Here is a 24,303-nt window from a genome sequence, read left to right as displayed (position 1 = left end):
TTTTGAACTGCTAAGTGGATAGGAGCTGGGAAATCCATTGGTTGATTTCATATTTATACTACGGTATAATGTGATTTGTTTGGTCTTAGCATAACATATTGTATGCTCCAAGCCATTATGTTTTTTTTAAATGAGGTTTTAGTATTTTGTGAAGACCCTGCTATTGTGACTTATTCAACAAGTCATGATTACAACAGTTCATAAAGCCAACACTGAATTCAGTGAGACTTTCTGTGCAGTAAATAAAAATGCAGCCCTAGATATAATTCAGTATCTTGGCATTTGAGAGGTTACTTTCCTATTGCCCAGATAAAGCTATCTTGACTTCATGTGAATATAATGGTCCTCCTCTATTGCCCAGATAAAGCTATCTTGACTTCATGTGAATATAACCTTAACCTTGAAGGTTTGTATAGGTAAGATCCATAGTATTCTCTTAATTACAGCTCTGAAATTATCTTGCTAGACATCAGTAGCTCTGTGCCATGAATAACATCTGTCAATGTACCCTTCAAATTTATAGAGTTACATTTGCCATCTATTTGTTATGTGATAGTCTAAAGTAGTGTTCTCAAGAGAGAGATGGACTTAGAAAAAGGTCTGAATCTTATTGCCATTCAGAGTCAGTAGCAAATCTCTTTTTTATTATTCATTTATTAGTAAACTTCTATGCTGCCCATCTTGCTGAGGTGACTCTAGGACGCTTGCAGGCATATAAAGTCTTTTCACAAGCTTCGGATTGAATGTATGTTGCAGTGTCATTTACTCTGTGGATGTTGTTTTTAGCATTCTGCTGTGTGGTTTTTATTTTGGTAAACTTGTAAACAAACAAGCTTGCAGCTTCTCATTGTAATTGTTGCTTTCCTTTTTCCTCTTTGATGTGCAATTTTAATGTCCCTAAATGTACCAAGAAGCATGCTAATTGATTTTTATTAGCTCTTGCTATAAATTGTTAACCTCAGTGCCAGATGCAGATTGTGGAAGTCATAAAACTGTCATATCTATTGCCTGCTATGCACTGCTATTTAGCTGTTTGTTTCCTTTTAAAAGGAACAATGACCTTGCCTTAGCTGTATTTCCCAGTTTAGAATCATGGGGAATCGTGTGTTGTTTCTGGCTGCTTATTCAGGATTTTGATGAATTTGAATTTGCTAACTAAAATGACTCCCAGTTGTTACACTTGAGGCATTTTATGCTTTCATATTAATAGCCTTCAAACTGAGAAAAAAAGTAAATTTGAAGGGAATATATGAAAAATTTGAGCATATTGTGGTACTGTATATATTTTTATTTCAGTGACAATATAAATACTATTTTATTTACTAGCAGCAACAAATGATAGGCAGTTGCGGCCATAGGAAAAAGTTGCTGGGATATATGAGTTTAATTGCAGGAGAAGCAGAGATTGGGATATATATTACTGACTTGTCCATATATGTCTGGAGGGGGGGGGAATGAATATATTCCTGTACAGATGCATAGTAGTGGACATTTCCTCTTTATTCATTTATGTTATGCTTGTGAAATGCAAGCTGAGCAGCTTTATATATTTACGAAATAAAATAAATGCAATGGTGTCTTTTCATATAATAACAATTTTAAAACATTATAGTTTATAATATTGCAAAAACACAGTAGTAGGAATTGTGCTGTTCAAAACATTTCCTTTCTAAAAACAGAAATGTCTTAAATTTCTTTTAAAAAAAACCCTAGCTTTCTTCATTTCCTAGACAAAAGTTTTTAGTAAGGCTCTAGAGACTAGTAATGGAATCTCTCCTGCATTGCCTTAACCTTTGTCCACTGGAGAAAAAAAAATGTTGTTTGCCATGTAAACTGTATATTATTCACTCTATTAACATGGTTTTTTAACAAGTAGTTGTAGTATGCCCTCTTTTGCTAAACTTAGCTGTATGGAATAGTATTAAAAGTGTCAAGAAAAGATTAAGTGTATATCAGGAAACTAAAGCTCAATAAAAGGATAGGACAGATTCCAAGTGGTTTGGAAAAGCTATTGTCACAGTTGTATTGCTTGAACACGGAGAGAATTTTTATGAGTGATGTTTTGAATTAAGTCAAATATCATATCTGTAATTTCCCATTCTTGCCTTTTCATGAATATTGAAATATCCAGGCAATTCAAAAATTGGACAGCAGAACTAGAGTAGTTTGACTCATTCCAAGATTAGTTTACCATTGCTGGCTTATCAGTAAGAAATAAGGAATTAAGAGTGTAAGAGATATTTTGGTCTAGTGGTTAAGGGACTGGACTAGGAGTAGGGAGATCTGAATTCTAGCTTTCCTTTAGGCAGGAAAGCCAGCTGGAAGGCTTTGAGCCAGTCATATTTTCTCAGCCCTAGGGAGAAGCAGTTGCAAGCCATTTCGGAAAATCTTGTCAAGAAAACTGTATCAGATCCATTCATTACATTGCCAGGAATTAAGGCTGAACTGAAGACATTCAAAAATAAAACAACTAATATATGTGCTGGTATGTAACGGGTAAGCAGCAAAACAAATCACAAATTGATGAGTTATCAATAATAAATCCTTATTTTAAGCCATTCAATAGTTCCATATTCAGTTCTAACTGTTGCTTATTATACACGTTCTTCATAAGAAGATGGAGTGGCCTAGTACTCATACTTTTAAGGGAAGTTCTTAATTTGTTATGGGTCTACACCAGGAATGTCCAATTTGGCAATTTTAAGACTTGTAGACTTCAACTGCCAGAATTCATGGCTGGCTGTGGAATTCTGGGAATTGAAATCCCCAAGTCTTAAAGTCGCCAAGGTTGGATATCCATAGTCTACACAGTCAATAACTAGTACAATCAAGAAAGCAGAAATAAACATTTAGAGAGTAGCTTGCTTTTTTCATTATCCATTTGATATTAACCATATGTTCTTGGGTGCTACTGCATCTTCCAAATCCAATCTGTATCCTTGATTGTTCTTGTTCCATGTAAATCTGTATAACAAAAACTTGAGAATTCTCTTATAGAGTATGAGATAGATTCAGTTGTTCAGTAGTCTGAGCATTATTGGTTTTCAAATACATGATCCGAGGAACAAACTTTAGAATATGACTTTTTAAAAGGTATGTCAATTCTATTCCAATGTTTGCATGGTGTTTCATTTGCTGTAGGTTGGGATTCCTTAGTTACCTTCCTTAGCTGTTTAATGTAGAAAGAAAAGTCAGCTAGTTCTTGCTCCAGCAAGGGATTGAGACAGTGATTCAATTCTAGAACCATGTCTTTGACTTTGATTTATGGAAAGAACAAGGTTTTTCCTCTGTACTGTAATTTATGCAAAAGACTCTTTAATCAAACAGTTTACTGATACGTTGTCCATTTTGCAAAAAGTATTTGCATTGGCTAGATTTGCCATCCACTGGTATGAAGGGAGAGGTATAATAATATTCTTTAGTTTATATTGCCTGATTAAATCAGTTTTATAATTTTGTTGCATACCTCAATACACCAAGCATAGCATTCCTGTCTAATGATGCCCTTGAGAGAGATAGGCAGTCTGGAATCATGAAGAGTAGAGTAGAGTAGAGTAGCGTTGCGTAGCGTTGCGTAGCGTAGCGTAGAATAGAATAGAATAGAATAGAATAGTTGGATGAAGATAATTTTTTTTTGCTAGTGATCTATGCATAACAATAACAAGGAGGGTTGTCAAATTTTATTCTGTTGCAGTTGCCCTAAGGGGGATATGGATATAATTTTGAAGCGTCAACATGGAAATGTACTTTGGTCCCTAGTTATAGATTGCGATGCATTTTAATAATTCTTTGATAGGCTTTTTCATGTTACTGCTTTTTGTTGAAAGTTGTACCTGATTTTTGGTCTTCACCCCAGATATGAATTCACAATGTTCAGACCTGCTTTTCACAGTAACTATCCTGGCAGAATTTGTATGTTGCTTCTTGAAGCCTTTTTAAATTTTCTCTCCTAAAATGTTTATAGTACTTTAAATCCTTAAGTGTTAATTCAGCAATAAACAAAAACAGGCAGAGAAAAAGGGATTGGACAGGTTGGCTGTTTATATATATGAAAGTGGTGCTCAGTAAACAAATACATTTTCCTCTAATCTTTTAAATGGCCTTTAAGGCATTGCTAGTTGTTTCAACAGAGGAGAGAAAATCACTTTCCCTTAACATTAAACATGGCCTGAATTGAATTATGTTTATTCTACTGTGTTCAAAGAAAGAGCCTATTCCAAATGGAGATCATATGTTTCTTAGAGAACAATTATAATGAATTTTGGAATACAAATAACAGGCACGTGGCTTTATTCTGGGTGGGTGTGAAAATTTATTTCCAGAAATTTGGATTCTTCATTCTAATCAAGTTGTTTTTAGGCTTGGCATTTGGGATGAGGTAAAAGCTATAGATGTATCTATTTTAGCTGCTGTTTTAGCTTATTACTTTGCATATTCTAGGACCTTATCTGATTTGAAGTTGTCCTTATCATAAGCCTTATCACATCCAAGCATGCTTTCTCTCATATACGAAAACACCTGCATACAAATTGCAGATTTAAAGAATCATGACTAAATGTGCAAGTTGCTGAAGTCTGAAATACTAGCATCCAACTCTCAAATCAAACATACACGGTGATAAAAATGCCGCTGCTTGGGTGATCTTGTTCAGTTGTTGGCATTGGCTATGGTCAAAATTTGATCTGCTATCTGGATTTCTTTTAATTATTGCCTTTATCCTACCTATGATGGGATTTGGTTCAAAATTAAGTCGCGTCGCGTTTTAATAAAGATAAGAGAGGATTTAATTCAGTGTGTCTAACGAGCATAACAATACATGCATTGGATGTGATACATTTGGGTAGCATGGATTAATTCATTCTAGGTTTTTTTTTCCCCCCTGACTCTTGGATCAAAGCCAAACAATGCAATGTTGCATGTTACAGTGGTTAAACTGAGATCCTGTTATCCATTTAAATTAGAAACGGGTCTTTAGAAATGCTTTGGCAGGGAAGGAGGGGAGAAGGGAAAGCTCCTACATCTGTTTCAGATGCATTTTTGACCTCCATAGAATCCATTGGCCACAGTAGCTTTCCAGAGTAGATTGATTGTACCCTTAAAGCAAGCTTGTTTCACAGAGCTCTATCAATTGAAGAGGGATGGTCTAGTTATACTAAGTTAACTGCTGGTACGGGAAACCTTTATTTCTCTCTCTTCCTCATGCTCAGAGCAGCGGCATCATTTTTAGAAACTTCTCCGCTGAGCCATAACAGCCTTGTACTGTTTAATTTAATCTGCCCACAATATTTCCTTCAGATGTACCATGTGGTTATCTACGGCGTGATTTGCAAGCAATTCATTCCTCTCTCACAGTGCTGTACGTTCGAAAGTGAAAATGTAGGAAATTGGAAAACCAGGCCTTTCCGTAGCTGGGAAATGTGTGGGGTTGCAGGAATGAAACGTTAGCACACCATTAGAGAGTGGTTTCACATAAGCAAACCGTGCCAGCTACAGATTTGCATTCACTCTCAGTAAAGCGGGGTAGAATACAGCAGAAGACATCAGAAGAGCTCCTCTCTGAGGGAGATGGGCAGTAAGAAATATGAAATATAAACAAGCAAACAAACAAATAAATATAATCAAAATACAGATTACATGGAGAGAGACACATGCGCAAGGTATGCCTCCATCTTTCTTCAGAATAATTTTATTTGAAAGAAACATAAAGGAGTAGATGGAAGCTATACATTATATACCACTCCATGCCGGTCTTCAAAGCTTGTTTAAATTGTACCGCTATCCAAAAGAGTTTGCAGCTGCTGAGGTAGAATCTCTCTGTTCGTGTCTATAAAAGAGAGAGAGAGAGAAAATGGAAAACATACATGTATTTTTGACAATTCTGTTTCATGGGGGTGGGGGGTTTAAATAATTTTTGTTAAAGAGACTTTCAACAGAATAAAAGAACTAAAGATCTGAAGTTAAAAATAAGAATACGTTGAACATTATTTTTTTAAAATTCTCTGTATCGTTTTGTGAATTTGAATCCAACATTTTCTTCCTTTTTTTTACAAGTATGCCAGGCATGATAAAATGACCCATCACATTTCCAACATAAATAGTTTCTAGATAATTTTCCTGGAGTCTTCTACCAATAGTACATTATCTTATAAAAATTCTCATTTAAGTTATATCATAATGTAAGTTTCAGTTTCCACATATTTTCCCACTGTGCCATCAATATATGTCCAAAATTCTTAGCCCATGTTATTATACACTCTTTCATTTGTTCTTCTTCTGTTTCGAATTTCAGTAAAATATTAATGCATTTTAGCCATTACACATTCATCATCTGTACACAGTTCAACTTCAAATATTGTCTTCTGCTGCTAATTCCAAATGTCCTATTATCTTCCTTAAGTCTTTCTCTTAATTGTACATATGAAAACCATCAAAAGCTAAATCCCTCTGCAGCCAGTTGTTCTTCTGATTTCATCTTATATTTTCCATGCTCTTGTTCTAAAAACATTTGATAAGTTAACCATTTCTTCTTACTTGTTGTTTCTTTTCCATAAAATGCTTCTTGAGATCCATAAAGGTATTTTGGGGGCTCAATCTGGGTTTACATCTATTCCATTTTCTCAATATGGCACTTCCAATAATAGACCACTATTTCACTAAGTGGGTTTATATGTAGATTGTCTTGGTTCACTTCTTGCAATGAATGCTGAAAATAATGCAAGACAAATATTTAGCAGCATTACTTTGTATATCAATTTCCCTTATTTCCAATATTCTATTAATAGAGAACAAGTAAATAAAGTCTACATCAGGGGTATCAAATTGCCAGCCCACGGTCCGGACGCATCATCCAGAAGCCATGCCCACCCCATTGCCGGCAATGGCAAAACTCTCCCGATACGTTGCACGAAGTCATGTGATGTCACGAATTTGACATGTCTGGTCTACATGCTCCTTAATTTCCAAATCGCCTACTTGGGTAGCAGTATCAGTTTTCATCCAGCTGTATTTAACAGCAGATCAGTAGCTCTTGAGGGGAAAGCAGTGGTGAGATTCAGCCAGTTCGCACCAGTTCGGCAGAACTGGTAGCTAATTTTTTGTTGCCCAGGCCCAGAATGGACTTCCGGAAGTGGCAACCACACAGAGAACTGGTTGTTCCCATATCTGAATCCCACCACTGGGGAAAAGTAAGACATAGGTAAATTTTCAAAGAAGAATCCAAACTGGAGGGCTGCAGGTATGTAAAACTTTATATGGGAAATGAGTGGCATAAAAAAGTTAATAAATATATAAAAATAAAATAAAAACATTTTCAATTCAAAACATCCCCTTCAAGTTTGAAAAGTTGTTTCAAATTTGAAATGGGTTTCTTAGACCTTCCCAGGTATTCCAGTGCTCAGACCGTTCCAGAACCATTCCGGTTTGAAACTCCTGTTTTGAATCTGTATCAGGTGTTTCAAGTTTGGAAGAGGATTGTTTTGATTTTGAACCATTTGCAGAGTAGCCAGAACACCTGTTTCAAACTCTATAAACACAGTTCTTCAAACTTCAAATGCTGAATGCAAAAAACATTGTGCACATTACTATTTATTCTCAACATCCTGCATTCTTCATGTAACATACCATGTAAATCCTCCTTGAGTGATTTCAGGAAAAAAAAATCCAGTAACTTTCCCCTTGGTCTCATGCCTGTTGAAGCAGCAGGATGATAATAATGCATCTGGAAACAAAATGCTATCAGTGCATAAAATGGCTGTTTAAACAGTTGATGTATCACCATCGTATCAGGCCAGTGATCTTGCTAACCAAGGACTAACAACAGCCACTTCCATAGCAGAAGTTGGCAACCCCTTGGATATATTTTATAGTTCCAAAGACCCAAACGGATGGAGCAGGGATAGAAAAAGTGGTTAAGCTTATTCATGACTAGGTACAACTTGAACAACCTTATAGGATGTTACCATGGAGGAAAAAAATGAGAAGAGGAAATGCTATATATGTTGTTTGAAACTCATGGAAAATAAATACTTTTCAAAAATAAATGTATAGTTGCTGAATTTCTTGGAAAGCATGGCTATATATTAAATCTGTTTTTAAGCTAAACGTGTCCCGGGGTAGGCAACCTTGACTCTTTTATGACTCGTGGACTTCAACTCCCAGAATTCCTGAGCCAGTTGAAGTCCACGAGTCATAAAAGAGCCAAGGTTGCCTACCCTTGAGTCCTAGCCATAGGGATCCTTGTAAACAAGCCTACGGCAACTGTGGGCTGGCAGGTTGCATCTAACTGTAATTTGAAGATGATACAGTCAGCTCAGAACAAACAGCGGATGGCTGTTCTTGAGCCAGACAAGCCATCCACCATTTTCACCTATGGGAAAATGTTGTTCTGCTGGATCATATAGGTGTTTGTAACTAAATGTCGTTAGATTTTAAAAGGGGGGAAAAAAGTAATAGTCTATATTTTTGCATTCCCTTAGCATGACTAATAAATAAACTCTTGCTTCCTTCCTTCATAGTACAAACAACTGTCAGCCCTAATGTTAATGACTCTCAACAGCCACATTGGTGGGTCTTATTTGATAAAGGACATTAAAGAGAGTGGGCCCCAGGCACAGTGCCCAGCTGTTGTTAGATGTTGAGGGTTTGGATCTGGCTCTGTGATACGTTCAAAGGCTTTCCTGAGCAGATTATAGAAAACTGTTCATGGTGCCAGTCGGCAGGCCCCCTTCCCCCACTTTTCTCTGCCCCACCTTTTCTTGCTTGTGAATAACTACATTCAACACCGAAGTCCTTGGCCAAACTTCATATATTTTGAGCAAGAGTTTTAGTAGTGGTAATTTGTATGTCACCATACAAAAGCCATGGTTTAAGCTCTTGGAGAACCCTGGAATCATCCGATCAGTAGCTTGGTTACTGTGTACTGTTCACTTTCAGAAGAAGCAGTTCTGATGTTTCATATCAGTCATCTTTGTCTTGTGTTTATCTGCGAGCCTCGTCGCTTGTCATTCAATATATTTTATAGATATACTTTTGTTTCTTATTTATATAAGTGTTTATGTTTCATTGATTTTTTTAAAGTTTGCAACTGAAGAGGGTTTTTTTTCCCCTTTTGGGAGGGTTTTAGCAAAAAAGTTCAAATCAGATCCCATGAAGTAATGTTTAGAAGTGGGGGAAAAAAGGTGCTTAGCTAGAATAGAATAGACTTCTTTTCACAGAAGTCAAGATTAACTTAGTACAGTTGCTGGCCTAGTGCCCAATATTGACCTCTGAAATGCAAGACATGGTGCCTGGCATTTGCATCTCTGAGTTCTCCCCCCGCGCCGCCTTATTTTTCCTGGTTTAATAAAATATACAAACAAACGTTTGCTTCTCCACAGTTACACTGAGGTGTTTAGTTTCTGCCCTTGAGGAATCAGAAAAGTATGCTGACAAACGTCACTGCCCTAACTGTGCCCAATTTTGCATCTAATTCAGGTATCCTGTCAGCCATTCTTTCCTTCTTGCATTTCCAGGAAGCACCCAGTACAGGTTAGCGATGGCAATTGGGATCGGAATTTCCATCGCTAAACAACACAGTCATAAAGTGTGACATCATGTGACCATATCACTTAGCAATGTAAGTTGCCTCCATTAAGCAAATCTGCCTGGGTGATTTCATTAAGTGAGAATGGCATATGGCCGCCATTTGTGACTTTCTGCTGGCTTCCCTATTGACTTTGCTTGTAGGAAGCTGAGAAAGTCACAAATGATGACCATGTGACCATAGTATATATCGTAATTGTGAGCCAGGTGCTAAGAAACTGGATTCTGATCATGTGACTTAGGGAACAGAGCAACCAATATTAGTATGATATAACTGTTGTAAGTTTGAATGGTCACTGAATGAGTGGTCGTTAAATGAGGATCACCTGTAAATGAATACTGAGCTGCAGTAAGTAGAAGTATACTTAGGTTCAGGGTTCAAGAATTGAGGTTGGTACCTTGGCCTATATGAGGCAGATGGATTCTGATCTGTAAGGTGGGACCTACGCATGCATAATGTTCATGCTGCATTTTTTTATATATATTAATAATCTATTCCACAATATGCAAAAATGGAAACATATACAGAATGCAAATGTTTATATACAGGTCGTCCTTGCCTCACGACCACGGCTGAGCTCAAATTTTCTGTTGTGAAGTGAGACATTTGTTAAGTGAGTATATAGCAGTAAGCAGGCAGAGTTTTAACTATTTTGAATGTAGGCCAAATTACCTTCCCTTCATGCTGTCTTCTGTTCTCTTCTAGAGTTCTCGAACTGCTCGATCTGAAGAGGATCGGGACAGTCTCTGGGATGCCTGGGGCTCATGGAGTGAATGCTCTCGTACTTGTGGCGGAGGTGCTTCATACTCCTTGAGGCGCTGCTTAAGTAGCAAGTAAGTAGTCAAACATTTTTTGAACCTGCATCCTGTAAGATGCGTCTTGCGGTAGAAAAGAACTAGCTTAAACTTAGAAGATGGTATTTCTTTCAGCAACCATCCAGCAAGCTGGATGGCTTAACGCACAATTATATAATGCATTAAAAATGTGCAGTGTTATAAACATTTCCTACACAGCATTCGTAAACCATCTCCCATCCAAAATGATAATCTTCCCCACTTGTGCTAAATTTGAGGAAAAACTTCTAGTTTTTTGCACCCGGAATTATTTTGTCAGTTGGGAGGTCTACTATCAAAAGAGATTATGGGTAGTCCTTGATTTACAACCACAACTGGGACTAGAATTTCCACTGTTCAATACAGTGCTTGTTAAGCCACTCAGATCTGATTCTACAACCACAGTTTCTGGCCACAGTTGCTAAGCTAATTACTGCAGTTGTTTAAGTAGGTTGTGGTCATTAAGCAAATCCATTTCCCCTCCCGTCCAACTTTGGTTGTTGGAAACTACTGTAGATGGGAAGGTCACAAATGGCGATCATATGACTCCAGGACATTGCAGTAAATGCAGACTGGTTATCAAGCGTCTAGATTTTGATCGTGTAAGCATAGAGAAGCTACAACAGTCATAAGTGCAAAAATCTGTCACTTTTTTCCGCTGGTAAACAAATGGTTGTAAGCCGGGGAGTTCCTATATTGTATTTGGGTATTTTCAGCCAAGTATCCATCCATTAATGTATGCAAATTCATATTTTCAATGATCTACGGAGTTCCATTTTTACAAATGAGTTTCCTTCAGTTACAAAGTACAGCCAGGATAAAACTAGGCCAGGGTAGGCAACCTTGGCTCTTTTGTGACTCGTGGACTTTAACTCCCCAAATTCCTGAGCCAGCATGGCTGGCTCAGGAATTCTGGGAGTTGAAGTCCACGAGTCATAAAAGAGCCAAGGTTGCTTACCCCTGAACTAGGCAGTAATCAATAGCTGACATGTGTTGGGTTGAGATGATTATTAAATGTTTCCTCCCTAAAATTTGGGCAGCGGTTAGTGGAATTAATGGAGCAAAGGGAAAGAACTAAACTGAAACTTGTACAGATAGATCCTAGAGGTATCTGTGAGTGTCCAGAGTCACTCTAGAGTTTGGTGATGTCTAAACCAAATTCAATAAATAAAATGACAGCTAATGCTAATTAAAATTAGCATGTAACCCATTCTTCCCTACCTCTCCTAAATGTGTTCTATCCGCACTCCTCTCTTGTAAATATTCTCTTACCATAACTTATTGTTGCAGAGAAGAAAAAATCCTCACATTTGGCCAAGTGATCCTAACCACTGCCCTGCATAGTGAAAACAATGTTTTGAGCCAGAAATTTGTATTTACAGGAGGGGGGGAAATCAGGAACGGGTAAAAAAAAATAAGTTGTTGAAATGCAACATTACAAGCTAATTTTCCAATTCTTAAAAAAAAACTCGTAAATAAAAAGAATATTTTTTAAAAAAAATGAGCAATGGACAACGTTACTGTAGAAAAAGTGTTTCCTGATTCTGAAATGGATAGCTAAGTAATCAAATCTGTACTGATGTGATGGTGCCTGTGCTGATAAGCCAACAATATGCAAGGAGGGAAAGGTCTATTTTGTACGAGGCTGGCATGCTTGCATTAATAACTCATGCAGTCTAATAAGAGAGAGTGAGAAGCCCCAGTCACTCTTGATTTCAAAAAAAGTTACTTCATTTCCAGGAAGGAGAACTTCAAAATCAATAAGAGGACTTGATTTGCCTCCTGAAAAAAAGAAGCACCACAGACAAACTCTGTATTTTTTTTGCAAAGGAAATAACATGTACATGAGTGTGTACTCTCCATTATTCAAGCTTAACTGGTGGCTTTATTGTTCCTCCATTCTCATAATCTTGCCAGCTTTGTACAAACAAGACCTCAACTTACAACCTCAACCGGGACCAGAATTTTCATTGCTAAGTGAACCACACCCAATTCTATCACCTTTTTTGTCATGGTTGTTAAGTGAACCACTGCAGTTGTTAAATGCAATCAGCCAATCCAACTTCCCCCCCCCATTGACTTTGCTTGTCAGAAGCCATCTAGGAAAGTTGCAAGGGGCGATCACATGATCTCGGGATGCTGCAGCTCTGTTTTATCCCAGCCTATAGCCATCCTTCTTAAAGGCACAAGGACCAAACCCCTGTTGATAAAATAGGCTGGAGACTTTAAAACAAAGCAAACCCCTTTTAATATGTGTGACAAACCTACCAAATAGTCCAAAGCACAAACAGCAAAACTCAGTCCAAATGAAGGAAATAGTCCACAGGAAACACGATGCAAACAGAAGAGTAGTCACAAGCAAGACGAACAGACCAGGATTCCAAGAAGTATTTTGCAAACGGTTGCCTTCAGCAACCAGCACCGCCCACACCTCCTCTTTTTATACAGCAGTCCCAAGGCATTGCCTCTCAGTGCCTTCTCCTTTTACCCTGGAGTTGCTGTATTGACTGCTGCTGATTTACTCTCGCTAATTGACGACGTGTGCATCCATCAATTAGCATGTCCATCAGGTGTGAGTCCTCTGAGTCTGACTCATTCTCCTCATACAGCTGAGCTTCATCAGGAACACGACTGGAGGGCCCAGGCTCTGCATCAAACCGTGAGTCCTGTAATTCATCAGAGCCTCCCTCTACCCCTGATGGCCCTTCAAATGCCTCCTCCACCTCCTCCTCAGATTCCTCAGACTCAGCTGTTGGGAGCACAGGCTGGCATGGAATCACAACAAGCTCTCATAAATACATGACGGTTGTCAAGTAGCCCAGAGTTGGATCACATGACTCGGAATGCTGTGACTGTCATAAATGTAAGGACCAGTTGTAAGCCCTTTTTTTCCCAGCGCCATTGTAACTTCAAACAGTCACTAAAGGAACTGACGTAAATCGAGGACTACCTGTATGAATCTTCTATGGGAATGAAGAGAAAGGCAGAAAAAGTGGGAAGAATCCTTCAGACTTCAGTGTCTGCTTGTGTTTCAAAAGAAAGCAGGTTGCTAAGACTTATAGATACCAAGCTGAAGACATTTCCCCCATAGTTCCCATCTGTTCCTGCTGCCAGTCTTTTCCCAAACACAAAAAAAGGCTACTTCCAATGGCTGCCGCCTTCTAAAACTGCTTCACATACCTTCTATGATTTTCCTGTGTCTGCGCAAGGGCTGCTGGAAGGGAGGAGGGTCTTTCGACAAACTGGAGGTCTTCTCTACACAGCCTGTAATTCTCTCTCTCTCTGTACATATGGTTGGAAATAGTTGGCAGAGGTTTAAAAATGATTCCAATGTTGCACATACAATAGAAAGTCAGAAAATCCAACTGCCCAGGCCAATTCTTTCCTTTACTGACCAACCCTGCTTCAATGAGAAGGCAATGTACTTGCGTAATTCAGAATTAACGTTGAAAGAAAGAAAGGATCGAATTGCCTTAACATCGTTTTAATGGTTTTAATTAAATGACTTTTAATTTTTAATGTTAAAAAAAAATGAGTTTATTAAGGGCTCAACAGAGAGCCTATGACTTACCTGCCTAATGACGAGGTCAGTGGCCAAAACAGTCTCTCGAAGCAAACATGAACCATCCTGAACCACCAATCCTTTCCTGAGGTGGCCCGATTGATGGAATGGAAACCGAACCAAGCATACCGGGGGGAAAATGTTCAAGTTTCATCAGAATTCTTTGAAGCAGAGGCTGACCAGAAAAACTGTCAAGCCTGCAGAGGCAACATGCAATCAGGCACCTAGGACAGCTTCAAGAGATGTTATGCCTGTGCCGATGACAGAGGAGACCCAATTCTGAAAATAAGGGCATTTTAGCCTCAAAATATGCTGGCAACGATGATGGGCTGAACAGGACATCTCTTTGAGAGAAGGGGTAGCATTACCCCTAATCAAGCCACAGCAGCATCTGGGATTATATAAGAATAGCCTCCATAGAGTTCAGTACTGAAATGGAAACTGATTTGGCCTTACAGATAGTCCTCGATTTACAACCGTAATTCAGCCAAAATTTCTATTGCTAAGGGAGACGGTCATGAGTTCTGCCCCACTTTACAACCTATCCTGCCACAGTTGTCAAGTAAATCACAGCAGTTGTTAAGTTACTAACACGGTTGTTAAGTGAATATGGCTTCCCCACTGAGTTTGCTTGTCAGAAAGTCATGAAAGGTGATCACATGATCCCCTGGGACACTGCAGCCGTCATAAATTCTAACCAGTTGCCAAGTGTCCAAATTTTGATCACGTGACCATGGGGATCCTGTAACAGTCCAAGTGTAAAGAAACTGTCTCATGTCACTTTAGTGCCATTGTAACTTTCAGTGGTCACTGAATGAATGGTTGTAAATCAAGGACGTCCTGTACATATCTACAACCAAGTTGTGATTTGGGCCACTACACTAGCATTATAGGTAGCCCTTGATTTACAGCTACAATGGGAACTGGAATTTCCGTTGTAAGTCATTGCAGTCATAAGTTGAGTTGGACCAGATTTTACAACCAAATGTTATGATAGTCATTAAGTAAATCACCACTATCCTTAAGCAAATCCGCGGTCATCCATGTTAACCCATTTATCTGAATGGGCATTTTTTTTTTTTTTGCCAGAAATCAAAAACAAAGGTCACACTCCTTTGTCTACTGATTGTAAATGTGAGCTGGTTGCCAAGCCCCCAATTTGAGATCATGTGATCATGGGGGGGGTGTGCAACAGGTTGCTAATAAACGGTCATAAACCTGTAGTGCTATTTGGATATAACTCAAGAGTTTTTTAAAAAAATAATGGCAGTAGCAGTAAAAGCAATGTAGAGAACGTTCAGGATACTTTAGAGTCCCAACTGTGGTTATTACAAAATATAACTTGTATTACATATTAATAGATCATGCTTTAAATGGTTTCATAAATAGTTAGAAAACATGTGTAAAAGTATCTATAGAGGGTTTTTTTGACACAATTTATCAGTCATTAGTTTTTTCCTCTGGTATTTATGATCGCACCAGAAAAAGAGCGTGCTATGTAAAAAATGCATACATGGTAAGTAGAAATGTCTGACAAAATAAGATTACTCAACGTGCATACTGAGCCAATTTTCTTTGAATTAAAAAAAACCCTAAAGTGAACTTTTGCCAGTTCATAGATTGAGAGAGGATTATAATGTGTGATTCTGTTAGCCAGTACAAATATATATTTAAATAGTAAACTCTGACCTTGAATTAGCACAGCAATAAGGGTCTAACATTTTTTTCCCTTATCTAGATACAATTATGAATGTAAAGGACTACTAAATGGTGATTGTGTGCGTGTGTGTGCGTGTGTGTGTGTGTGTTGCTGAATATGCAGTTGAAACTGAAAAGGAAAGAAATCCACTCAAAGGGTTTAGATATAAGCTTAAATATATGATAGCTTTAAAATTTAAAAACAGGACTATCTGTGCTTTGGGTTAGTGGTTGAGTTTCTTCAATGCAGCTTATTATTTTACAGACATGTGTCATATGTCAGAGAATTATGTGTACCACACATAATTCTGTAACAAATGAAATAAAGAATAATGCTAGATTTGGGGTTGTGAGTTTGATAAATGAAGAGTTGGCACACCAGTTGAACACTATGGAACAGACCACACCACAAACCAAAGATAAATATTTTTCCTCCATTGAGGAATGTTCACAGTGTATTATGCCTTTTCAATTTGTGTATGATGCCTTCCAGAACATTAAGCGCAAGGCGCATACAGTCTCATTGTGTCAGCTTTGAAGCTATGCAAAGCATATATGCCTGTCTTCTAAACATCAGTGCACAGCTAAGCAGCTGAATAAATGCAAGTAATTTATTTTCCAAATGTCAGCTGCCAGATCTTACTAATCCTATTCCTTGAGCTATTCAGGTCAAATACAACGGTTGTTTTGTTATCAGCCAGTTCCACTGTCTCTTTGGAAAATCTACTTTATGTGCTCCACCAGAGAATTTGGTGCTAGAGTTTATCTCTCCTATCTAGTTGTTGTATCATCAGAACAGGATAGCAACCTCTTCTAGGGCAAAAATAGACGTCAGCCATGAGTCAGTTATATCCCATTGCAAATTCACCCTACAAGAGTAATGATATGTGTGAATGATCTTGGAAGACAAGACAATGGTCAGATAAGCAGCAGTTGAGTCCACAGGAGGAATGGGGGGGGGGGTTGGCAAACGTCTCAGAAGAGACCCTCCCTAATTTGTTGGACTATTGGTAGTCCTCAACATACAACTGATTGCTTAACAACCATTCAGAGTTACAATGCCCCTCCCCAAAGCGACTTTCAACTTGGTTCAAAAGTTACATTTGCCCTTCCCCATGGTCACACGACCACATTTAAGCACTCAGCAACCGGCCCACATTAACAACTGCATGCAGTGCCCTGCAATCACATCACCACAATTTACCACATTTGTTCTAGAAACTGGTGTTTACTTCCAGTTTCCAGGGAAAAAAAATATGCTCCACAGCGAACAATAGGTTCTCTTAATGATGGCAGGGTTTGCTTAACAACTGCAACATAATGTTAAAAAAAAAAAAAAAGTTGTAAAATTGCACCCAATCATCTGATTATCTACTTTATGACCGTCATTGGCAGGCTCAATTATAGTCATCAGTCAAGGACTATCCGTATAAAGGTGAAGGGGGGGGGGGAGATATAGTTTTAGACTTGCAAGGTTAATGCCAGCCTTGCAAGGCTGTGTAGACAAGAAGCATACTCAGCAGCATTAACTTGTAAGTTTACATTAACAGAATTTTCAAATTTGAAAATGCATCTCTCCCATCAGCCTTACGTTACCTGTTCTGCTCAAAAACACATGAGAATATTCCTTGCTTTCTTCTAACTAGCTTGCATTAGCAAAGACATCCATTAGAAATAGGGTTGGAGGTTAGATATGTTATTCCGATGACTGTTGCATTCAAAGGAATAGAGTAGACCATAAGCTACATTTAGAGCATTGTGTGGCAATGCTACTAGGTCAGAGCTGCCAACATCCACTAGGTGGCAACAAGGGATGAAAAACCTGAATGCTTTGCACCCGTTCTAAATGGATTTTTGACTCCCTGATACAGTAATATATATTTATATAATGAATATATCTAAACCTGCAAGGGAGCAAGGCTGTTTGCTGTACAGTTAATGTACATTGAGACTATACTGTACTTTTTAAATTCTCAGTATATTGCTATTAATTTGAATGATCAATAAATGAAAACCCATATCTATATATTTTGTCTCCAAATATTTTTCATTCATCCTGTTCTTTACATCTTATAAATAAAGTTAACCTCCCTTGTATTTAAACAGCTATAACATAGCATTCACCTGACCCCCTCCTTTCATTTGGCCTAACATTTTTAATATATATTCCAAGAATTAGAGTTTAGCAGTATTGGACTAGTGACCTATCTTAGGATGATCTATGGAATCCAGAGTGGTTTTCATTCCAGGCTTGAGCCCATTTTTTGTTTTACTTGGCACCCTGTGAGACTGTTCACTTTTGTCATCATCCTTCCCTGTCAAGTTTTATTCTCTTTGCAAATTGTGGCTGATCATGATTAAACATGATTTCATTTGTTCTGTATTTTCATGGTACTCAAATTTAAGTTCCCTTGTCTTGACTGGGAAATGATTTTGCAACTGAAAACCCCAAATCATTATGTTATATATAATACATGCAATATATATGTTACCCTTGCTTCTTCAATTCCTTCTGCCCGTTGTGTAATGTGCTATGAAATTGAAGCATGCCTCTCCATTTCATAAGGATAGAATAACTCATTATTTTGCTTTTGGTGGGAGCAATAGAAGCATGCCATGGTTTAACGTTTTATTTTACAAGGCATCTTTTGTTGATTATTTTTGGGCAAAAGGTATATTTCCTTTTCTATATCGAATTTTAAAAAAACCGTGTATCTAAAAATAGCTGTCATTACATAATGCACACTGTCAGAAATTGAAGTTTTATCTAATAGTTTTACTAACCATTTCATGGAAAAGAATCATTCTCTTATGTGCATATTTACTAATCATGCACTTAATGTACATTTTCAAAACATTCTTTTTAAGGGAAATAGGACCTCAGATCTGTAGTACACTTGTTTTTAAGGAGAAAAACCTAATGTCATTGTACATCTATAATTGATATTAGTGTGCAAACGAAACATGATAGATAAGATAAGGCAAGGCAAGGCAAGATGAGAGGAAGACAAGACAAGATTTATTGTCATTTTTTATTGTGAGCATACTGGCACACATTAAAATCAATTTCTGTTGCCTGCTCTCAAAAGAAAGTATATATCTCCCCATACCCATACATAACACACATATACACATGCTACACACACACACACACACACACACATATATATATATACCTACGCCCATACATATATATACATGTATATGTATTAATCACTTTCTGTTTTGAATACATAGTGGAAAGAAGAAGCTTGAGAATTCACAAGGTTAATGCTATATGGAACAAAACTGTGATTGAATCTAGATGTTCTGCTTCAGATACCATGAAGCCCCCTCCCAGAAAGTAGCAAGGAAAACAGGTTGTGAAGAGGATGTGTAGCATCCCAAACAATACTGTCGACCTTCCTCAGGCATCGCTTATATGCTATGTCCTGAATAGAAGGGAGTGAACTACCAATAATCTTTTCTGCCATCCTCACCATTCTCTGCATCGCCTTCCTGTCCAAAGCAGTAATGCTTCCAAATCATACAGTAATGCAATATGACAGGATGCTCTCAATCGTCCCTCTATAGAAAGTGTCAGGGCAAGGGAAGGAAAATGTACTTTTCTTATGCGACACAGAAAATGCAGGCGCTGCTGTGCCTGCTTCACCAGTGTCTCACTGCTGAGCGACCAAGCTAGCCTACTCGTTAGCTGCACACCCAGAAACTCTGATGTTGCTAACCACCAATAGTTGCCCCCATTTGATTAATAAAATGCATTGAGGATTTTCACTTGCTGCTGTTTTGTCTTCGTACTCATATTCAAGCACTTTTATTATCACAGATCCAGTATAACTGTTGGCTTGTAAAAAGGTAGACAAAATGGAATACGTGGACATCTCTGATGGTGCTGGCCAATGTTTTTGCACCATCTGACTAAAAAAAAAAAAAGAATTAAAAATAGAACGCTGACATATGGCAAAATGCTAGTCTGTCCAAAACAGTTTCTAGTCTCCACATAAGATCCATGGATATTCTTGGGAAATGAAGGGTGTTATCCTGCCCAGAAAAAAAAAGTAACTCCCAGTTACGCCCATCTTGGGAAACTAGCAGGAATTGAGGGTAAAAGCCACACCATTTAATTAATGGGTGTTTTTGCTAACTGCACCTAAGAAGGCAGACATTTGTGAGCATTCTAACAGCATGCTTTCAAAACTTCAATGCACATAGGCTTAAAATGTTTGTTGAAGCCTTCATACTTCTTTCTACCTGCACATCTATGATGAATAGAATTTGTTCTTCAAAGCAGCACCAAAAAGTCAGTTATTATTTGTAATCATCCCTCATAGGGATGATTCTTTTGGATATAAATTCAAAACTCCATCTGCTTCTAGTTCATTTTGCCTGCAGAATACACAAAGTTTCCAAGTCACAACAAATTATTCTAACAGTAACTCTGATTGTAGTATATTAAAATATATCAAAATTAAAAATAAGGCCAAATCTCCAATATAAATTGTAACTCTAGTGAAACTAATAATCTATATCACTTAACATCAGTAATTTTGTCAGCATAATTCTGTAAGCCAGCAATGGATTTTCATGACCGGCCTTTGGTTGTGTAATATCTTTGGGGAAAAAAATCTAGTTCTGTACCAGTTCTTCACTTGAGGTCTAACTGCTCTTGAATAAAATGTCTTTACATTTTATTACTTCTATATTTCTATAAATTCTAAAAGAGCATTATGAGACTTTTGTGAAAATTCATAGTAATTATAGCTATACCTATGAATTTAATTTAGTTCCACTAGGATAAAATAGAGGAATTCATTAAAAGCTATGAATGTTTGGGGATAATCTCATGAATCCGCAGGGAGGCAGTCTTAAAATGTACTAATAAAAAAATAAAATATTTCTGAAAGAGCAAATACTCCTTCCTGAAATTTAAATTTAGATAGAATTGCTGTAAGTAATTTACTTTGTGAGACATAATAAAATGCAAAGAAAATAAGTATTAAAATGTATTTTCCCTCATCTACCTAATAACATGTTCAGCATAAAGGATACTTGTAAAATATCCATCTAGAAGAGCAGAAGTCATAAAATTGAATTGAATGCTAGCAAATTTAGCTAAATAGTTTGGAATGTCAAAAATATCCAGGTAAACTGTATGGCCTTTAATGAAGTTAAAAGATAACTTAAAATGTAATGGGGAACAGAGTTTACCCAGTGAAGAACTGATTTCATTGTCCTTGATGTAAATGCTAAGGATAGATTTTGCCTAGTCGAGAAATGTATGGAAAGTCTAGTTTATTAAAGAATGTCTTTGACAAAACACTAACACAATTATCTTTTCTGAAGGAGAAACAAATAGCCTAAAGATTTATTTGCATAGATCACTTTCAACCAAAACCTAAATGCTTGAACGCAAGCCGTATATTCCACAAAGGAAGAACTGGCCTCTAAACAGAACACAGTCGATATGCACTTGGCCATGCCAAGAAGAACAGAAAAACTTTGAAAGCAGACATTCCACAGTGGGATTAAAGTCCCAAATCCAAATAGGAATGCCCTGAAACAATGGAGGCAAAGTTTAACACTGAACACCTGGAGTGCAGCACAGATAAACTGTCCTTTGCTACAGAAAAACAGGCCCCGTTTGATGCAGATTGGATGGCAGAGTGTCAGCAAGCAGTTCATGGAGGAAAGAATGAAATGTTATACATAGGTATTAAAATTGTCGGATTTGCTCAGTATCCTGGCCATTAAGAAACAAATAAACACTAGAAAGCCCAATTAGAACATGCACACCGTTTTTTTCTCTTACTGGACTGATTGTCAGCTAGTGGTCCAAACAACAGTACATCTTTTGGGCTAACTCTAGATAGAGAAACAGCATCATCTGCACAGTGCAGAAGCAGCTTTCTAGTCACAGTCAGTTTGGGTGAATGAAGTTACCCAGGAATCTTGACCAGTCAGAACAGAGCTGGAAGGGACCTTGGAGGCCTTCTAGTCCAACCCCCTGCTCAAGCAGGAGAACCTACCTACACTATTTCAAACAAGTGGCTGTCCAGTCTTTTCTTTAAAAACCTCCAGTGATGAAGCATTCGAGAATTGTTAAAATTCCATATGAAGAATGTTGGTTGTGGGGTGGATTTAATTCTTTTGATCATCACCTGGGCAACATTAAAGAAATTGTCATCTTTCAGTAACTCTTTCTTGTCTATAAAACTGATGCTCTCTTCTAAGCCACAATTTTTTTACCATGTCAAAACCATGATGTGCCCTGAAGGTTAAAAAGCACAATCCGAATATAGGTAACACATATAAAGTTAAAAAAAAACAAAACAGTAGGGAATTTGGATGACAGATTAGCTAATCAAATCATCATCGTGTTCTAATATGTGTTTTGTGTTCCAATTGCATGAAAAATCACAAACACATTCTGAGGTAGCTGGTCCTTTTGTTCCGGTTTTAAAATGCTGAATGATTGCAGCACGTTAATTATGAATCATTAATTAAATACATTCCAAATTATTTTTCGCTATAAGCAGCTGCCATTGCCTAACTGTAGGGTTGGAGGAGGCCAGTATAGCAAAGATTGCTCAGAATAGCTCTGTTTTGTCAAATGGCAGGACTAATTCCTAATAAATATAATTGCAATTTGTGGGGACCTAGCAGGCAACTCATGTGAATGTCTTTAAGCTCAATCAGATAATTTGTTCTTCTAATCAAATGTTATGTACTCTGATTGGCAGTAGATTTTCAAGGATCTCAGGCTGATCCATCCTGTCTGATGCATTCCAAATGCCCTCAGCATGAGACTAAACATATCAGGCAAAGACCAGTGCAAACATATAAAATCAGAGGGAGGGAGGGAGGAGAGGAAGTACAAATACCTATCACTTCTTTCCTATGCACCTAGCCCTGACTACAACTGATGTAGCTAAGTCTGTAATTTAAATAATCACACATTTTACTCTTCTTTATCCCATTAGCATATAACACTATACAAAAGCATCTGTTTTGAACTGGAATTTATTTATTTATTTATGAGACTTATATACCGCTTTAAGTGCAAGCACTCTCTAAGCGGTGTACACCAGTAAGCAATGTATATATATATTTACATTGCCCCCAACAATCTGGATCCTCATTTTACCTACCCCGGAAGGATGGAAGGCTGAGTCAACCATGAGCCGGTGAGATTTGAACCGCTGACCTGCTGAACACAGTCAGCTAAAGTGGCCTGCAGTACTGCACTCTAACTGCTGCGCCACCTCGGCTCTTCTATTAAATTAAATACAAGTCTGAAAATAAAGGGTAACATTTTGTAAGAGTAGGGATTAAAATTGGCACTGCATTCCCCACTGGCACCAAAGTTTTCTTCCTGGGTGCATTGTGTAAAGGCAGCTACTAAGCCATACCATTCATTATCTAGTATGGTTTAGTTGACATTGATTGGCACTTGGAGTTCAATAGAATAATAGAATTGGAAGGGACCTGGAAAGTCATCTAGTCTAACCCCCTGCTCAAGTAGGAAACCATTTCAGACAAATGGTTTCCAGTCTCTTCTTTGAAAAGCCTCCAGTGATGGAGCACCCACAACCTCTTAGGGCAGCTATTCCATTGGTTGATTTCTCTCACCATTAGGAATTAGTTCTAGATTGCTTCTCTCCTTGATCAGTTTCCATCCATTGTTTCTTGTCTTGCCTTCTGGTGCTTTGGAAAATAGATTGATCCCCTTGTCTTTGTAGGAGCCCCTCAAATATTGGAACACTACTATCATGTCACCCGTAGTCCTTCTTCTCATTAGACTAGACATAACACAATTCCTGTAACCATTCTTTGTATATTTTAGCCTCCATCCTCCTAATCACTCTTGTTGCTCTTCTCTGCTCTTTCCAGAGTCTCAACATCTTTTTTTGTATTGTGGTGACTAGAAATGGATGCAATATTCCGAGTGTGGTCTTACTAAGGCTTTGTAAAACAGCACTAGACCTTCGTGATAGCTGGATTCTATCTCTATTCATGCAACCTAGAACTGTACTGGCTTTCTGGCTGCTGCCATACACTGCTGGCTCATATTTAAATAATTGTCCACTAGGACTCCAAGATCCCTCTCACCATTACAGGCATTAAGGCAAGTGTCACCTAGTCTGTACCTATACAGTTGGTTTTCCTTGCCTAAGTGTAAAACCTTACTTTTGTCTACATTGAATTTCATTTTGTTAGATACGGCTCTTTTTGTTAGGTTTTGTTAGATAAGGCAAGATTCTTTACTATTCCTATTTGAAGGCTGAACCTAGTGTCTGTGAACAAAATACATAAGCAGGAGCACTCCAGACAATGAAACTCATCTCCACAGAAAATGTTTGCCTCCTTATGGAAAGACAGCAAAGAGCATTCTCTTGACCGGAAATGAGGAGCATGGAGCAGTCACTAAGAAAATCTTTGCTTGTGTTCCTTACGGATTTGGATCTAAGTTGTTTCGCTTTTAAAAAATATTGGGAATATTGAATTCATTAACATTCACGCGAGGGCAAAGAGCAAAATGTGCATTGCAATAATCATGGCATAAACTCCACCCTTCCATATTTGCATAAGGGGTGGGGTGGCATCACGATCTATGTTACTTCATTTTGGTA

General features: G+C 37.8%; 1 protein-coding gene across 3 annotated transcripts in view; it reads left to right on the top strand.

Moving 5' to 3' along the window:
- ADAMTSL1 (ADAMTS like 1) overlaps window positions 1-24,303 on the top strand; it is a 495,749-nt gene that overhangs the window by 262,043 nt on the left and 209,403 nt on the right. For all 3 annotated transcript variants that reach the window (XM_039319408.1, XM_039319407.1, XM_039319410.1), the window contains one exon: window positions 10,286-10,413. In XM_039319408.1, the coding sequence (XP_039175342.1) occupies window positions 10,286-10,413 (128 nt within the window). The remainder of the gene's footprint in view (window positions 1-10,285; window positions 10,414-24,303) is intronic.

The sequence above is a fragment of the Crotalus tigris genome, unplaced genomic scaffold (assembly GCF_016545835.1).
Source record: "Crotalus tigris isolate CLP2741 ecotype Arizona unplaced genomic scaffold, ASM1654583v1 scf7180000023589.2044511, whole genome shotgun sequence".
Taxonomy (NCBI): Eukaryota; Metazoa; Chordata; class Lepidosauria; order Squamata; family Viperidae; genus Crotalus; species Crotalus tigris.
Note: the sequence above shows the minus strand (reverse complement) of the source record. Positions and strands in the feature narration are given on the sequence as shown.